At 42.5% G+C, this 14,386-nt stretch overlaps 1 protein-coding gene across 1 annotated transcript in view; it reads right to left on the bottom strand.

Annotated features, from left to right (window-relative positions):
- Piwil2 (piwi like RNA-mediated gene silencing 2) overlaps positions 1-3,606 on the bottom strand; it is a 54,687-nt gene extending 51,081 nt beyond the window's left edge. Inside the window, exons 1-2 of the mRNA XM_074055148.1 lie at positions 3,201-3,606; positions 349-547 (exon numbers count right to left, since the gene is read on the bottom strand). Coding sequence (XP_073911249.1) covers positions 349-540 — 192 coding nt within the window. The 5' untranslated portion in view covers positions 541-547; positions 3,201-3,606. The remainder of the gene's footprint in view (positions 1-348; positions 548-3,200) is intronic.
- Positions 3,607-14,386: the final 10,780 nt, after the last annotated feature.

Below are 14,386 nucleotides of genomic sequence, written 5' to 3'. Positions count from 1 at the left end.
ATGGATGGACAGAATAACTAAAGCTAGAGGACTGGCCTAAAGCACTTACCCAAGGCTGTCTGGTGTTTACTATGAGGCAATTTTTCTAGACCTGCAACTTTGGGATTTGAACTCAATGCCCAGAAGATCAAAAGATGAAACTACTTGTTGGAAAAAAAGAAACCCTCTCCCCATTCCCCACTAAAACACACACACACACAAAAAAAAAAACAAACAAAAACAAAACAAAAGAAACAAAAACAAAAACCTCTTGGCTTTTCAGTTTCCTAAGTACTTTGAAATCCATCCTTTCCTCTCATCCCACAGGCAAGCTGTAGGCTACTTCAGGACATCCAGACATATTCTTACCCTTTGTGCTGGCCATCTCTGGTTGCTGAATTCCTCTGTCTTTCTAAACACATGGCCTCTGCCTGTAGGTGCTGCCCTACCAAGAGGTGTGTCCAAAGACCTAGGAGACTGTGGCCAACAGCCTGGCATCCGCACATACTGAGATGAGTGGACAGAGGCAGAGCCCCTGAATGGTGGCTGCACAGGATCCATCAAAGAGCTGTGGACACAGGTGTAGATATTGTTCTGGTTAATTACCTGTGAGCATTTTTAAAACATGAAAAATTCTCCACACACAAAGCATGGGAGAAAATAGTGACTTTGATAGTTACAGTAATTACCACCAGACTTCTGTAGCATGTTCATTTCAAAAGCTTCTATTTTTTTGTTGTTTGAGACAAGGTCTCCCCATGTAACCCATACTGGCCTCAAACTCTCCATCTGCCCTTCCTGAGCTTCCTGAGTGCTGGAATTATAGATCTACGACACTATGCCTAGGCAAAGCTTCTATTTGAGTCCAGAAAATTCTAAGTGCCCTCCATCAGCAATCTCTTAGAGGTCGAAGCACTCTGAATCTATGCAAGTTTTCTACCTAAGTGTATTCTCAGTCCTATAAGTTAATCACTTATTGTAGAAGGAAGCAATTTTTATGTCTGGGGATGATTCTGGTTTATAAGTAAATTTATAGTTAACATGATGACATCGTAAAATTATTCTTTCAACTAACATTTATGAGTTTTTGCTTTGCTTTTGGCCTCTCCTATACCAGAGTCTTACTTTTTCCAGTCTGTAATTGCATTAAACCCATCTTTTTTTTTTTTCAATTATTGTTGTGCTTGGTGGGGGTACATTGTGGCATTTACAAAAGTTCTCAAAATATATGAAATATATTATACTTGATAAACTCATCTCCTTGATCACCTGAGTGACTTCTCTGACTCTTTATCCAATTCCTTTCTGAAAAACTTCTTTCAACCACCACCAGAACTGAGGTCTCCAGGGTACATAGCCTTTCTGCATTGAGCCTATAATACTTGCTGGATCTCATGGGGTTCCATTTAATGCCCCCTCTCAGGAATGAGGCTCTTCTCCCTAAAACCCACCCCAAAATCTAAGATCCAGCAGGCCTCTTCAAAATTACTTCAGGACTCCCACTGTAAGGGACTCCTTTCATTGTCCCAACCTGCCCCTGATCCCTGATAAATCTTTTCTTTCTTTTTTAAGTCTGCAATACTCAGATTCTAACAAATGGCCTTGCACATGTTATAAGCATGCACTCTACCACTAAGCTACAACCACAACTTCAAGAATCTTTTGTAACTGGAAACTAAATAAGTCTTTTCTTAATTTTTTTGAAAACCTACCTGCAGTATTAGCTACAGAGAAATCAGGCCATGCCTATAAAGAAAAAACTGAAACACAATTCCTAAATCGCTAGTATAGGTGACAGTACTTCAAGAATTTGCAAAATTTGGGCTGGAGGCATAGCTCAAGTGGTGTAACTTCAAACCCCAGTACCACCAAAAGAAAAAGAAAAAAAAAGAATTTGCAAAATTCTTTGAACTGAACTACCTTTTTTTACACTATAAAAACTAGCTATAGCCTGGGCAAATAGTTCCTGAGACCCTATCTTGAAAAAACCCATCACAAAATAGGACTGGTGCAGTGGCTCAAAGTGCAGGCCCTGAGTTCAAACCCCAGTACCGCAAAAAAAATGCTGGCTAAACCTCCCTTTCTCAGAGATTACAACAGCTCTCCTCTTTCATTGCTAAAATTGCTTCTTAGTGAGCTTGCACTCTTGATCACACCACTCTTAAGAATCCATAAGTCAGATACCTAACTGGTACACACAGGCTAACCACAGGATCTCTGTAATCCTCTCTTCAGCCTTCCCTCACTCCATGGGCACATCTACAGATTCACCCCTCCTCCAGGAGGTCCTCCCTTAAAAGTAAATTTCCTCACTGACTAGTTAGCAGTTGACTAAAGAGTTCAACTCTTTAGCCTGGCCTGGGGCCCATCCCTACCTTCTCCACTCTGCAAGCACGTGCTCTAGGCTGGGGCACTAGGCCTCTGGCCTACCCAAAGAGAGGCCCATGAAGGCATATCCCAGTCCCTTTTCACCTGTCCAACAGCCTTGCTGGGGTGGGGGGGTGTCTTACCCAAATTCCCTTCCAAATTATCACGCCACTCAACCCTAAGTGAGTATCCTCCCAACACTGGCCACCACTTTCCCTACTTTTGGAGTTCTCCCCCCACACTCGGCCTCGAATAACGACTTCCCGCCCCGCCCCCACTGCCGCCCCACCTCGCGCCAAGGGGGAAGGGGCGGATAGCGTGGGAGGAGGTCCGCATTCCCCACCATGTGCTTGGATTGGGCTAAAGATCACCTGGTGTGTATCTTGGCGCTCCTGGCCTTCCACACCTGCGTCCCTTCCTCTCACCTGAGGCTCGAGGCAGGAGGTCACTTCTCTCACCCACCTGCCAGGCAGCCGGACACAAGTGCTCCAGTCCCAATCTCCGGCGTGTGGCGGAAAGGACCCCCCCAAGGCTGAGTTCATTGGCCCAAAGACATGTCAGTCACAAAATTCAGCCATCTCATTGGTTAGTCTGCAAACTAGGCTTGCCCCTTTTATGCAGCCTCGCCCTACAAAGAGGTTCACCTCAGAGGGATTCTAGAAGTTATGAGGAACCCCAAGCAATAAAGTATGTTACCTCCCTAAGATCCCAGCTCCCATTCGGAGGGCAATCCTGTAAACAGACGTAGCTTACACACTCATGCTGAAATTGAGTGACTCAAGTGGTAGAGCTCATGCCTAGCAAGAGCAAGGTCCTGAGTACCCAGTACCACCAAAAGAAAGAAATTGACTTACCTTGTCCCTCCTAGTTGGACTATATAGGGGTGTAAGTGGCTTAAAAAAAAACAAACAAAAAACCACAACAAGCTTGGAGGTGGGAATGTAGCTCAGTGGTACAGTGCTTGCCTAGCATGCATAAGGCCCTGGGTCTACCCCCAGCATCCCATCCCCCCCCCCCAAGTGAGCTTCAGTTCACATCCAAACACCCAATTATGTGATTAATGCACATCGTTTTTCTTATATAAAATGGGCGGGGATGTAGCTCAGTGGTAGCTGACCTTTTCGGAACTCTGGCCAAACCTTACATGAAAGATTCATTCATCATATATGCAATCATACTTTATCTACAGGACTCAGCAAGTCTTCTGGTTGATGTAAGACAACAGTAATTCTCAGATGATTTTCTTATCACCTCTGTTTTGCAATCTGAAACAAAAGCACCATTACAAAGTGGATAAATTGAGTTCCCTAGATTTTTATACTGCATTCATGCAAGAGAAGTTGGCTTCTGTATAATATTTCTAACCAATCCATACATCATGAATACTGCTTATTTCACCAAAGGAAAATCCATACAATCTTGGTGTTACAAAGATAAAGACGGTTGAAGCTGAGGGCACTGGTGGACCACACCTATAATCCTAGCTTTCAGGAGGCAGACATTAGAAGGATCAAGGTTTGAAGCCAGCCTGGGCAAATAGTTCTTGAGGCCCTATCTCAAAAAAAACCAGTCACAAAAAGAGGGCTGGTGGAGTGGCTCAAGTGGTGAGAGTCTGCCTAACAAGCATAAGGCCCTGAGTTAAAAAAAAAAAAAGATGGTTTGCTTGATGTTCTATGAAATACAGGCATCTGTTTAGAATCTTTCCAAAGTCAATCAACTTTTCCTGGAGTTTGTATTTCTTATCTGTATACTTTAGTAGCTAATAAATTAACCGTCCCTTGGATAAAAATAGCACACCCTAAGCCTGGCATGGTAGTTCAGGTCTCTAATCTAAGCACTAGGGAGGCTAAAGTAGGAGGATCTTAAGTTCAAGACCAGCCTGGGCCATATATTAAGACTCTGCCTCAAAAAACAAAAACAAAACATCCACATACACAAAGATAAGTGAGTGAGATAATGGACACATTAATTAGTTTACTTTAATCATTTCACAATTTAAACATTTATCAATTTGTACCTCAAATATATATCATATTGTACCTCCATAAATGTATAGTGATTATTTGTCAATTAAAAGAAAACAGCACACATGTATCATATTGTCTAAGATAAAGTATTTGAGTTATTTAGAGATTGTGTTTTTTAACCCAAAAAAGTCATAACCTCAAATTCTGTCCACCTGACCCTACCGGACTGTAAAACTTGGTGTGAAGATGGACCTATAACTAATACAATCTGGATTTTCCTAGACAGTCATGACTTCAAATACTCTGGCCCCTTATCCCAGTAAGTTCTTCTTTATGACCATGCATTTTGATTTAGTGTTGTTATTCAGAAAATTGGATTACCAAAGCTACAGTAAGATTAAGGGCAGAAAATTATATCCCACTGGCCTAGAAACTACATGGGGTGGGGGGATTTCATCATTTAAAGTAGAGTTATGCCTTTAGTATCTCTGGGTTCCTGGAAGATGTAAATATAAATCCTCTCAGGAGAAATACACCCATAACCAGGTCCTAAAGCTCCCACATAAAAGGTGTCAACAAATATTAGCTCACATATGTGGAATCTACACCTGAAAAAAAAATAATATGACATGATCATAAAGGGGGGACTGTTTGGAGGAGGAGGGCATATTCACAATATAATCACAGTACATCATATATATGAAAAGAGCAAATTCACCCTGTCTACATTACTCTCTTACCCTGCTTTTTAAGTTTAGTGGGTTTTAATTATGCTATTTGATCAAAGTACATTATATGCATGTATGTAAATATCACAATGAAACTTCTATGTAAGCACTGGCACAGTGGCTCAAGTGGTAGAGAACCTGTCTAGCAAGTGTGACCCTGAGTTCAAACCCCAGTACCACCAAAAAAAAAAGAAAAAAAGCCACACAAAACTTCCTTGTACAATTAATTTTATGCTAATAATTTTTTTTAAATATGAGCTTACAAGAAAAAAATTGCAGTATATATCAAGCTCAATAATAAGAGAACAAACAAACAACAAAATTAAAAAATGGGCAAAAGAGATGAATGGACCAGACAGGTATGGTGGTGCATGGCTACAATGCCAGCAGTAGGGGAGGCAGAGGCAGGAGGATCAAAATTTCAAGGCCAGCCTGGGCTAAATAGTATGATCCTGTGCCAAAAAAAAAAAAAAAAACCAACAAACCTAAATTAAAAAACTATGAATGGACCTTTCACCAGATAAGTTATACAAATGGAAAATAAACACACTATTATTGTTCATTAAATAAATACAAATAAAAAACAATGAGATATCACTTCATAATCACTAAAATAGCTATAAAAAATAAATAAAATAGACTATGCGCCAACTTAATATCATGAGGTGCCCAGATTTTTGGTCATTCTTGAGTGTTCCATGAAGGTGTTTAGGGGTTGAGACTAACATTTGAATCAGTAGACTGAGTAAGACAAAGTTTCCCTTTTTAATGTGGCTGGGCCTCATCCAATCAGTTGAAGGCCTGACTAGAACAATAGGGCTGACTCCCTTCAATTAAAAGAGAATTTCTTCTATCTGACAGCCTTCAAATGGGATGTCAGCTTTTCCTGCTTCAAGACTCAAACTGAAACATCAGCTCTACTTGAGTCCTTAGCCTGCCAGCCTTTGGACTAGAGCTACACCATTGGCTCTCCAGCTACCAACTCACCTATTTTTTTTTTTTTTTGGCAGCACTAGGGTTTGAATTCAGGGCCTCACACTTGGTAGGCAGCACTTATAATTTGAGCCATTTTGCCAGTCTTTTTTTGGGATATTTTTGAGATAGGGTCTCACAAACTATTTTCCTCGGGCTGACTTCCAACCCTGATGCTCCTGATCTCTGCTTCCTGAATAGCTAGGATTACAGAAGTTGAGCCACCAGCGCACAGCTTCCCCTTTCATCTTGATTAGTGCCCAGAGAGTGGCCAAGTAGGAACAATCCTTTCTGAGAACAGTCATCTTCAGTGACTAAACTGCCTTATTGCTGTGGTTTGGATATCATTTGTCTCCACCAAAAACCAGGGAACTAGAGGTATGGCTCAAGGGGTAGAGTGCCTGTCTAGCAAATATAAGACCATGAGTTCAAACCCCACAGCTGAAGGAAAAAAAACCAACTTATGTTGAAATTTGATTTCCAATGTGGTGCCTGTGGGAGGTGATTAGGTCTCAGCTTTCGAGCTCTCAGTTTCTCAAGCGAGTGGTTTAGTTCTCCTGGGAACGGATTTGTTTTTTGCAGGGGCGGATTGTTATAAAGCAAGTCTGGCCCCTCCCTTGGTCTCTCTCACACCTATCCTCTCTCTGTTCTGCATGTTCTACTTTCCTTCCACTGTCTGCCATGAGTTCCTCATTAGAAGCCATGCAGATGCTGGCATTTTGCTCTTGGACCTCCAGAACTGTGAGCAAAAATAAACTTGTCTTCATAAATTACCCAGTCTCAGGTATTCTTTTACAGAACACAGAACAGACTGAGATGGTTGCTAAGATATGGATCAGAGCTTGTGGAGTGGCTCAAGTGGTAGAACACCTGCCTGGCAAGTGTGAGGCCCTGAGTTCAAACCCACTATCACCAAAAAAAAAAAAAAAAGATAATTGACTTAGTCTGTTCTTGTTGTGATAGCAGAATACCACAGACTGGGAAATTCATAAAGAAAATTAATTCATTTCTCACAGTTCTGGAGGCTACAAGTCTAAAACTGAAGGGCCACACCTGGTGAGGGTCTTCTCAATGCATCATAACTTGGCAGAGGTCACAAATGAAAAGAGTACTCACGTGAAACAGGGCAAGATCAAGAACGTGCACACAGGACTGCTCGCTTTTATGACAAAGCCACCCCCTTGGTAACATCATCAATCAGTTCATGAGATGGGGTCCTCATGACCTCTTATAGGTTGCACCTCCCAATATTTTCCCAGTGGCAATTAAATCTCACCATGAGTTTTGGAGGGGACATTCAAACCATAGCAGAGGTTTTGAGTTGATTTTTGAGGAGTTTATTCCAATACTGGATGCCTGTGTCTGGTGAGCTCTGGAAGGTTCACTGACTACTTTGAGTGGCTAGAAAATCCCCTTTGATATAAGGTTAGACTGAAAATGTCTACAAAGCCAAAAATATGACAAAGGTTATTTTTTTAAGAGTCACAGTGGAGTGGCCAAGTCAACTAATTGGACTGGGAACAACAATACTGGGAACCTAAAAAAGTATCAGCACTGGTGAGCCAGTAGCCCCAAGTGGGAATCAAAAGTTAATTGACATTATATTTTCTAGTGGGAATATTAGATAAAAAAGGAAAAGGATAATATATCAGAATGTGACAAATGCTGTGGAGAAAAAGAAAGCAGGAAAGGGGATAAGAGATGTCAGGGATGGAAATTCAAGGTTGTTTGTTTGTTTTTGAGATAGGGTCTTGGTATGCAGGTCAGGCCAGCCTCTAATTCACAATCCTTCTGGGATCACAAGCATGCCCAGCTGAGTTTGCTAATTTTTGTAGTATGGTTAGGGAGCCTCAGAGAACTAAAGGATTTCAGGAAATAAGACCTACAGAAATCTAGGGAAAGGGTATTCTAGGCTGGAAGAAAAAGAATGCTAAAGCTCCAAAGCTGGAGCCTGCCCACTGTGTGATACAAGCAGCTAGACCTGTGCGGCTGGAATGGGATGACCCAGGAGGAGACTGGCATATCATGCCATCTGGTAGACTAAATAGATTTTGGCTTAGTTAAAGAAACATATCCATAGGGCACCCAGTGGCTCATGCCTGTAATCCTAGCTACTCAGGAGGCAGAGATCAGGAGGATTGCAGTTTGAAGCCAGCCTGGGCAAATAGTTCAAGAGACCCTATCTTGAAAAAACCCATTCCAAAAAAGGGCTGGTGGAGTGCCTTAAGGTGTAGGCCCTGAGTTTAAACCCCAGTACTGCAAAAAAAGAAAAAAGAAACATATCCATCTTAAATATTTTAATCCAACACACCTAAATGGACATTCATTGGTTTAAGGACAGGCCCATTTCTCTGACATGGGCCTGCTGACTGGCATTCCACAGAATCTACACATACCCACCATGTGTTGCTAAGACTACCAGTTTTGATTTCTCTAAAAGTAGACTGAGAAGTCAAAGACTAGAGATCTTGTGAGGCAATGTCAGTGCAGAACTTCCCTGGACGTTCACAGTTTCCCTCCTATCTTCATATCCATTTTGCCTAAACTGAACTCAACTGTACTTTTTTTAGAAACTTGGCTTTGTTGAGTCTTTCTGAAGCATTTTCTTTAGTTCCCATAGAAATAAGAACTCTTTCTTTTGGCACTCATATATCATCAGTTTATATAACTACTTCAAATCAAGTATTTTTTGTATTCTCAACAATAGTAACTTAGCCCTCATATTTTATTAAATAATTGTTTAGATTCTGCCATTATGAAGGTGAACACAACTGGCAAAAACAAGCTTGGGGAAACACACCTGACTTGGAAAGCATCTCACTTAGCAGTGGGAGGGAGCTGTGTGTCGTCACTCAGCACACCAACCCCACAGATGCTGACAAGAAGAGAATGAGCAGGCTTAGGCAGCTATCCAGATGTCAGAAACATAGGTCAGGTCCCCAGTTGAACACTTTTTTTTTTTTAATGTTTGTGTAGTTTAAAAAACTGAGCCTTGATTACACCTTTAGCTTTACAAATGCACTTTTGGGGCTGGGGTTGGGGTGTGGCTCAAGCAGTAGAATGCTTGGCTAGTAAGCATAAAGACCTGAGTTCAACCCCCAAGTACCACCTCCCTTCCACATGGCATAGATTGGGTCATAGATTGGGTGGGGAACATGGCTTAGTGATACAACACTTGCCTAGCCTGCACAACGCCCTGGGTTCCACCCCCAGCCTGCAAACAAGCAAACAAAAAGATTATAGACCTTTTTTTTTGACTGGAAAAAGAATCATTGGCAGAACTGAGGTTTGAATTCAGGGTCTCACACTTGCCAGACAGGTACTCTGCCACTTGAGCCACTCCACCAACCATGCTGGGGTGGCTTTGTTTGAGATAGGATCTTTCCAACTATTTGCCTGGGCTGGCTTCAAACTGCCATCCTCCTGAAGGATTAGAGTGAGCCACTGGTGCCCTGCTGTTTGTTTGTTTTGAGATGGGAGTCTTACTATGTAACCCAGGCTACTCCCAAACTCCTAGGCTCAAGTTATCCTCCAGGTGTGTGCTACCTTGCTTAGTAGGCAAAACTATTTTTATTAAAGAACCCTAGAGAAATAATTAAGAATGTCAGCAACATCTTAAATATAATTGTTTATCACACCATTGTTTTAAATGGTGAAAAACTGGAGGGAAAAAAAACCCACTAATGTCAGAAACAGATTTCTTGGGCAAGTTTTTATAGTTCATAGATGGATTTTAATATAATCATTCAAGTTAAGTTGTACAATGTAAGAAAGAGCCATGTCCAGAGCTCCTGTGATGTTTGTTCTTGGGAGAGGTTTGAGAGCTGCACTTAGCGCAGTTTGTCTAGGTACCTGGTATGCTTTCATTTGGAATGCAGCAGGACATGGCCACAGAGAGCTTTACATTTCAACTCTGCAGCTGGCACCAACTGTGGGGAACACATGGGCAGCACTCACCATTCACTCCAATCCCACCACTTTATAAAGTGCCAGCCTGGATTACAGGGGCTAGACAGCAAAATCCTAACACTTGCCCGATCTCTTCTACTAGGGCTCTGGATGTGAATTAGGGCTCAAGCACCAATTGAGATTGGGTGAGACCATCTTCTTACTACTGCCAATGCTGTGGAGTGAGCTCGATTCCTCTTTCAGGCATTTAGTCTATCAGCAGATCATGCTGACTCCATCTTCAAAGTAAATATCTACTCTCACCACTTCCTTCCACCTCCACTATCACCACCCTTGTCCCTGCTACTGCCATCTGTGGCCAGGCTGACTGTCCCAGCCCCGACCGTAGCCCTGCCCTGCCCTTGCCTCACCTAGCAGCAAGGCGAAGATACTCTGAAAACCTACACAGGGGTGCTTCCAGCTGCCCCCTCATTGAAGAATGAAGCCAAAATCCTCACAGTGATCTAACAGCCCCCTCTCCTGCTGCTCCTTCCCTAATCCCTCAGCTCCAAGTCAGTCTCCTTCTTGTCCGTTCCCTCCATTCACTCTCCCTACCTGATTCTGTTGCTTCCCTTCCTTAAATGAGACCTTTCCACTGAGGTCTGTCCTACTCACTACCACCTGCCCACCACTACCAACTCCTCACCTCCTTTTTTTTTTTTTTTTTTAAATGGGGTTCCAAGCTGGGAGTGGTGGAACACAGCTATAATCCCAACACGTGGCAGGTTGAGGAAGGAAGATGGCAAGTCCGAGGCTAGCCTAGGCTGCACAGTGAGAAGATCCTCTCTTACAAAAACCAAAACCTGAAAGAAAAGAGAGGCTGGGTGCTGGTGGCTCACGCCTGTAATACTAGCTACTTGGAAGGCAGAGATCAGGCTGGTTCGAAGCCAGCCCAGGGAAATAGCTCATGAGACCCTTTCTCAAAAAAGCCCAACACAAAACAGGCTGGCAGATTGGTCAAGTGGTAGAGCCCCTGCCTAGCCAGTGTGAGACCCTGAGTTCAAACCCCACTCCCCTGCCAAAGAGAGAGAGAGAGAGAAGAAGGAAAAGAAACAAGAGCCCATTATGTGGCCCAGGGCAGCCCCCAACTCCTGAGCACCACACCCAACAAATAAGCCTCTTTTCCTTTACAGAGCCTAGTGTTGAGGCTCAATTCAGTTGGACCACAGTTATGTCTCAGAGGACTAACATTGTCTTTAATTATTTCAGCTAACTCACAAATGCTCAGTAACATGGAAGAACTGCATGCATTTCTGACTGAGATGGAGCACATGACAAAACAGCATATAATAGAATTTTGGAGTCTGAAAGACTACGGACTAAAATGTTAAAACTGGCTTACTTAGAATTAAAGTGACATTGAACACTAAAAAAAAAAAAACCAAAAACCAAAAAACAAACAAACCAACTCTACCTAGGGCTAATGGGGTGGCTCAAGTGGTAAAGTGCCTGCCTAGCAAGCATGAGACCAAGTTCAAATCCCAGTATTGAAAAAAAAATTCTACCTAGCTGTACCTTATAATTTTACAATATATTTTTTTTAAAAACATGATGGCTGCTATTACAGACTGTCTACTTAACTGCTCCTCCAAGTTTCTCCCTAACAAAACCCTTTCACATAGGCTTACAGCATGTCCAGGGCCAGGGAGTGAAGTCACCTACTCTTCCTCTTCAACAGTGCTATATGCAGTCCTGCTCTTAGAGACTCAGGGGCAAGTCTCCTGGGGCTTCTGATAAGAGCAGAATGAAGAGAAAGCTTCTTTATTGCTGCCTACTGCCTACCGCATTGGTTTTTGCTATAATTTGATGTGGTGTGTTCCCTAAGGGTTCGTAGACTGGAGGTCTGATCCCTAGTATGGTGGTATGAAGAGGCAGTAGAACCTGTAAGAGGCAGAGCCTAGTGGGAAGTGGTTAGGTCACAGGGAACATCACCTTTGGGAGGGATTAATGCTAGTGTGATGGAGTTAATTCTAAGGATGGGTTGTTATAAAAGTGCAAGCCTGGCCCCTGACCCCTCTCTGGCTTCCCTTCCTGCCATTTGATCTCTCTCTTGCATGCATGACCACCATTATACCATTCACCATGCTGTGATGTAGTCAGAAGGCCCTCATTAGAGTCAGCAGGTACTGGTGTCATGCTCCTGGACCTCCAAAACCGTGAATAAACTTTTACAAAATAACCAGCATTAGGTATTTTGCTATAGCAAAAAATACAATTTTGGACACTGGTATTTGAAGAAATGATATTGAGAGTTGTAGCAGCCATTTTTGACACTGAGGATGTCCAAGGAAATGGATCCAAGAAAATCTTGATGACATTTTGGCTGCCACCCAATTCTGGAACCACTTATCTCTAGACTTTGCTGCATGATAAACATCCTTATTGTTTAAGTCACAGTCAGTCTACTTTTGTGTTACTCGTTCAGATTACAAGTTGTCTGTTACAGGCACTTACCTGTCTGGCACCCAATAAATAATTCATGTTCACCCTAATTTAAAAGTAATTTTTAAAAGCAACCATAATCTTGTTCTTATGGAAAGTAAAACTGAGCTTAGGAAGTGTTTTTTTTTCCTCCCATTACTGATGGAGTTGAATCTAAAGCCAAACTAATTCTAAAACTTACAGTCACTTACATAAACAAATGAAAAACCCTATCATTTTACTTCTAACAGAATGTATATACACAGATACAGGTAGTAATAAATTTGCACCCATTTGCACCCACACATGAATTTGCCTTTGGGCTTTTCTTCCCTGATATTTGCACAGATTTGTTGGTATTAAATGTGTGCTTCAGAGGCTCAGTCAAGAAGGCAGACTTGCCTCATGTTTTTCTCACATTTCTTGATGAGATCTAATTTGTGTATCAGGCATCTAGTGACAGGCAGTGAGGACTGTGATGCAGTTGTAAGCTTCATTCCTCAAGACATCAGAGTTGGTGAGATGAACACAAAGGTGATATATATTCTACCTCAAGCTTTCTTGGAAAAATTTTTAAAAACTGCTGGGTCCACATGGTGGTGCATACCTGTAATCCCAGCACTTGGGAAGTGAAGGCAGAAGGATTGAGTTTAAAATCAATCTGGGCTACATAGAGACCCGGTATCAAATAAACCCAAAAAACTAGACTACAGAATACATCTAAGGACACAGGGCCATTGGGTTAGTCAAAAAAAAAAAAAAAAAAAAAAAAGCAGAAGGGTATTTCTGAGCCAAAGAAACAGCACACACAGAGAGAGAGAATTACAACAGCAACCCAAGAGTAGTACACCAGCTTTAAAAGAACAAAGGGCTGGAACCTAGAGCTAATCAAAGCTGTCTTAGACCAAACAGGACTTCCACAGTACATCCTTCTAAGGAACCCTTTCTACTCATTTCTATAGTAAGAAAATATCAGAGCACTACTCAACAGAGCTAACACAGCTTTTGGTTCCAAAAGGGGCAAGGTGGTCACTAAAAATTCAACCTCCCTCACAACAGCTGGCTGGGTAGCTTATGGGGCTCTACAGAAAAAGCCCCACTTGTGCTAAACAAGTGACAGGCTAGAGGAGCAGAAAAAGCAAGGCCAAAAGAACATGCATCTAAAAGCTCTGGGGCCACCTGGCAGTTCTCACTGGGCTTGGCACTCACTGGTTGCAGAAGCTCCACACTAAGACACCACCAGCATGGGGGTGAAGCTTTGCTCCAACCTGCAAACATTTCCACCCTACTAACAAAGGCAGGTACAAAGCTGCTTCTCTAGGCTCTCTACAGAGCCCAACGACCCATGAAGGCAGCAAGATCACAGGCTCATGAGCCCCACGGTGAGCTTGGCAGCAGGGACCGGGGTCCACACTGAGCAAGGGGACCTGGTGATGCTAGAATGGGAGGCAGAGGATGCCTCTCAAACACAAAGTTGTTTTTGGTTTTTTTTGTGGTACTAAAGTTTTAATTCAGGGCCTCAGGCAGGTGCTCGACTGCTTGAGAAACACTCCCTGGCCATCAAACACAAAGCTTTTGAAGTAGGAGGTCACTTGTTCAGTGCCAATTCCTAGCTTCTGTATTATCAAGGGTTTTTGTTTTGTTTTAGTACTGTTGTTTGGTTGGCCACAGGTTTGAGAAATATTGTAATGGAAGCTAGATGAGTACTGGCTATTTACTGCAGAGGTGGAGGTACAGAGAATGAGCACCTGATTAAGAGTACTAGGAAATAAAAGGCACAGAACATTCACAGCATCAGGCCCAGGGTGGAGATGAGGTAGAGTAATGAAGAAGGGCTGGGGTGTGGCTAGATGGTAAAGCCCTGGGTTTGAGCCTCAGCATGATTTATGGGGGAGGACGGAAGGAGGGGAGGAAAGAGACCAAAAGTGGGGATCTGAGCAGTTGTACTCAGTTCTTTAGTGACTCTTATAATGACCATTTAGTTTGAAAACAGACTCAGACAAA

Source organism: Castor canadensis, chromosome 14, assembly GCF_047511655.1.
Source record: "Castor canadensis chromosome 14, mCasCan1.hap1v2, whole genome shotgun sequence".
NCBI classification, from domain to species: Eukaryota; Metazoa; Chordata; class Mammalia; order Rodentia; family Castoridae; genus Castor; species Castor canadensis.
This window is presented reverse-complemented; position numbering and strand designations above follow the sequence as displayed.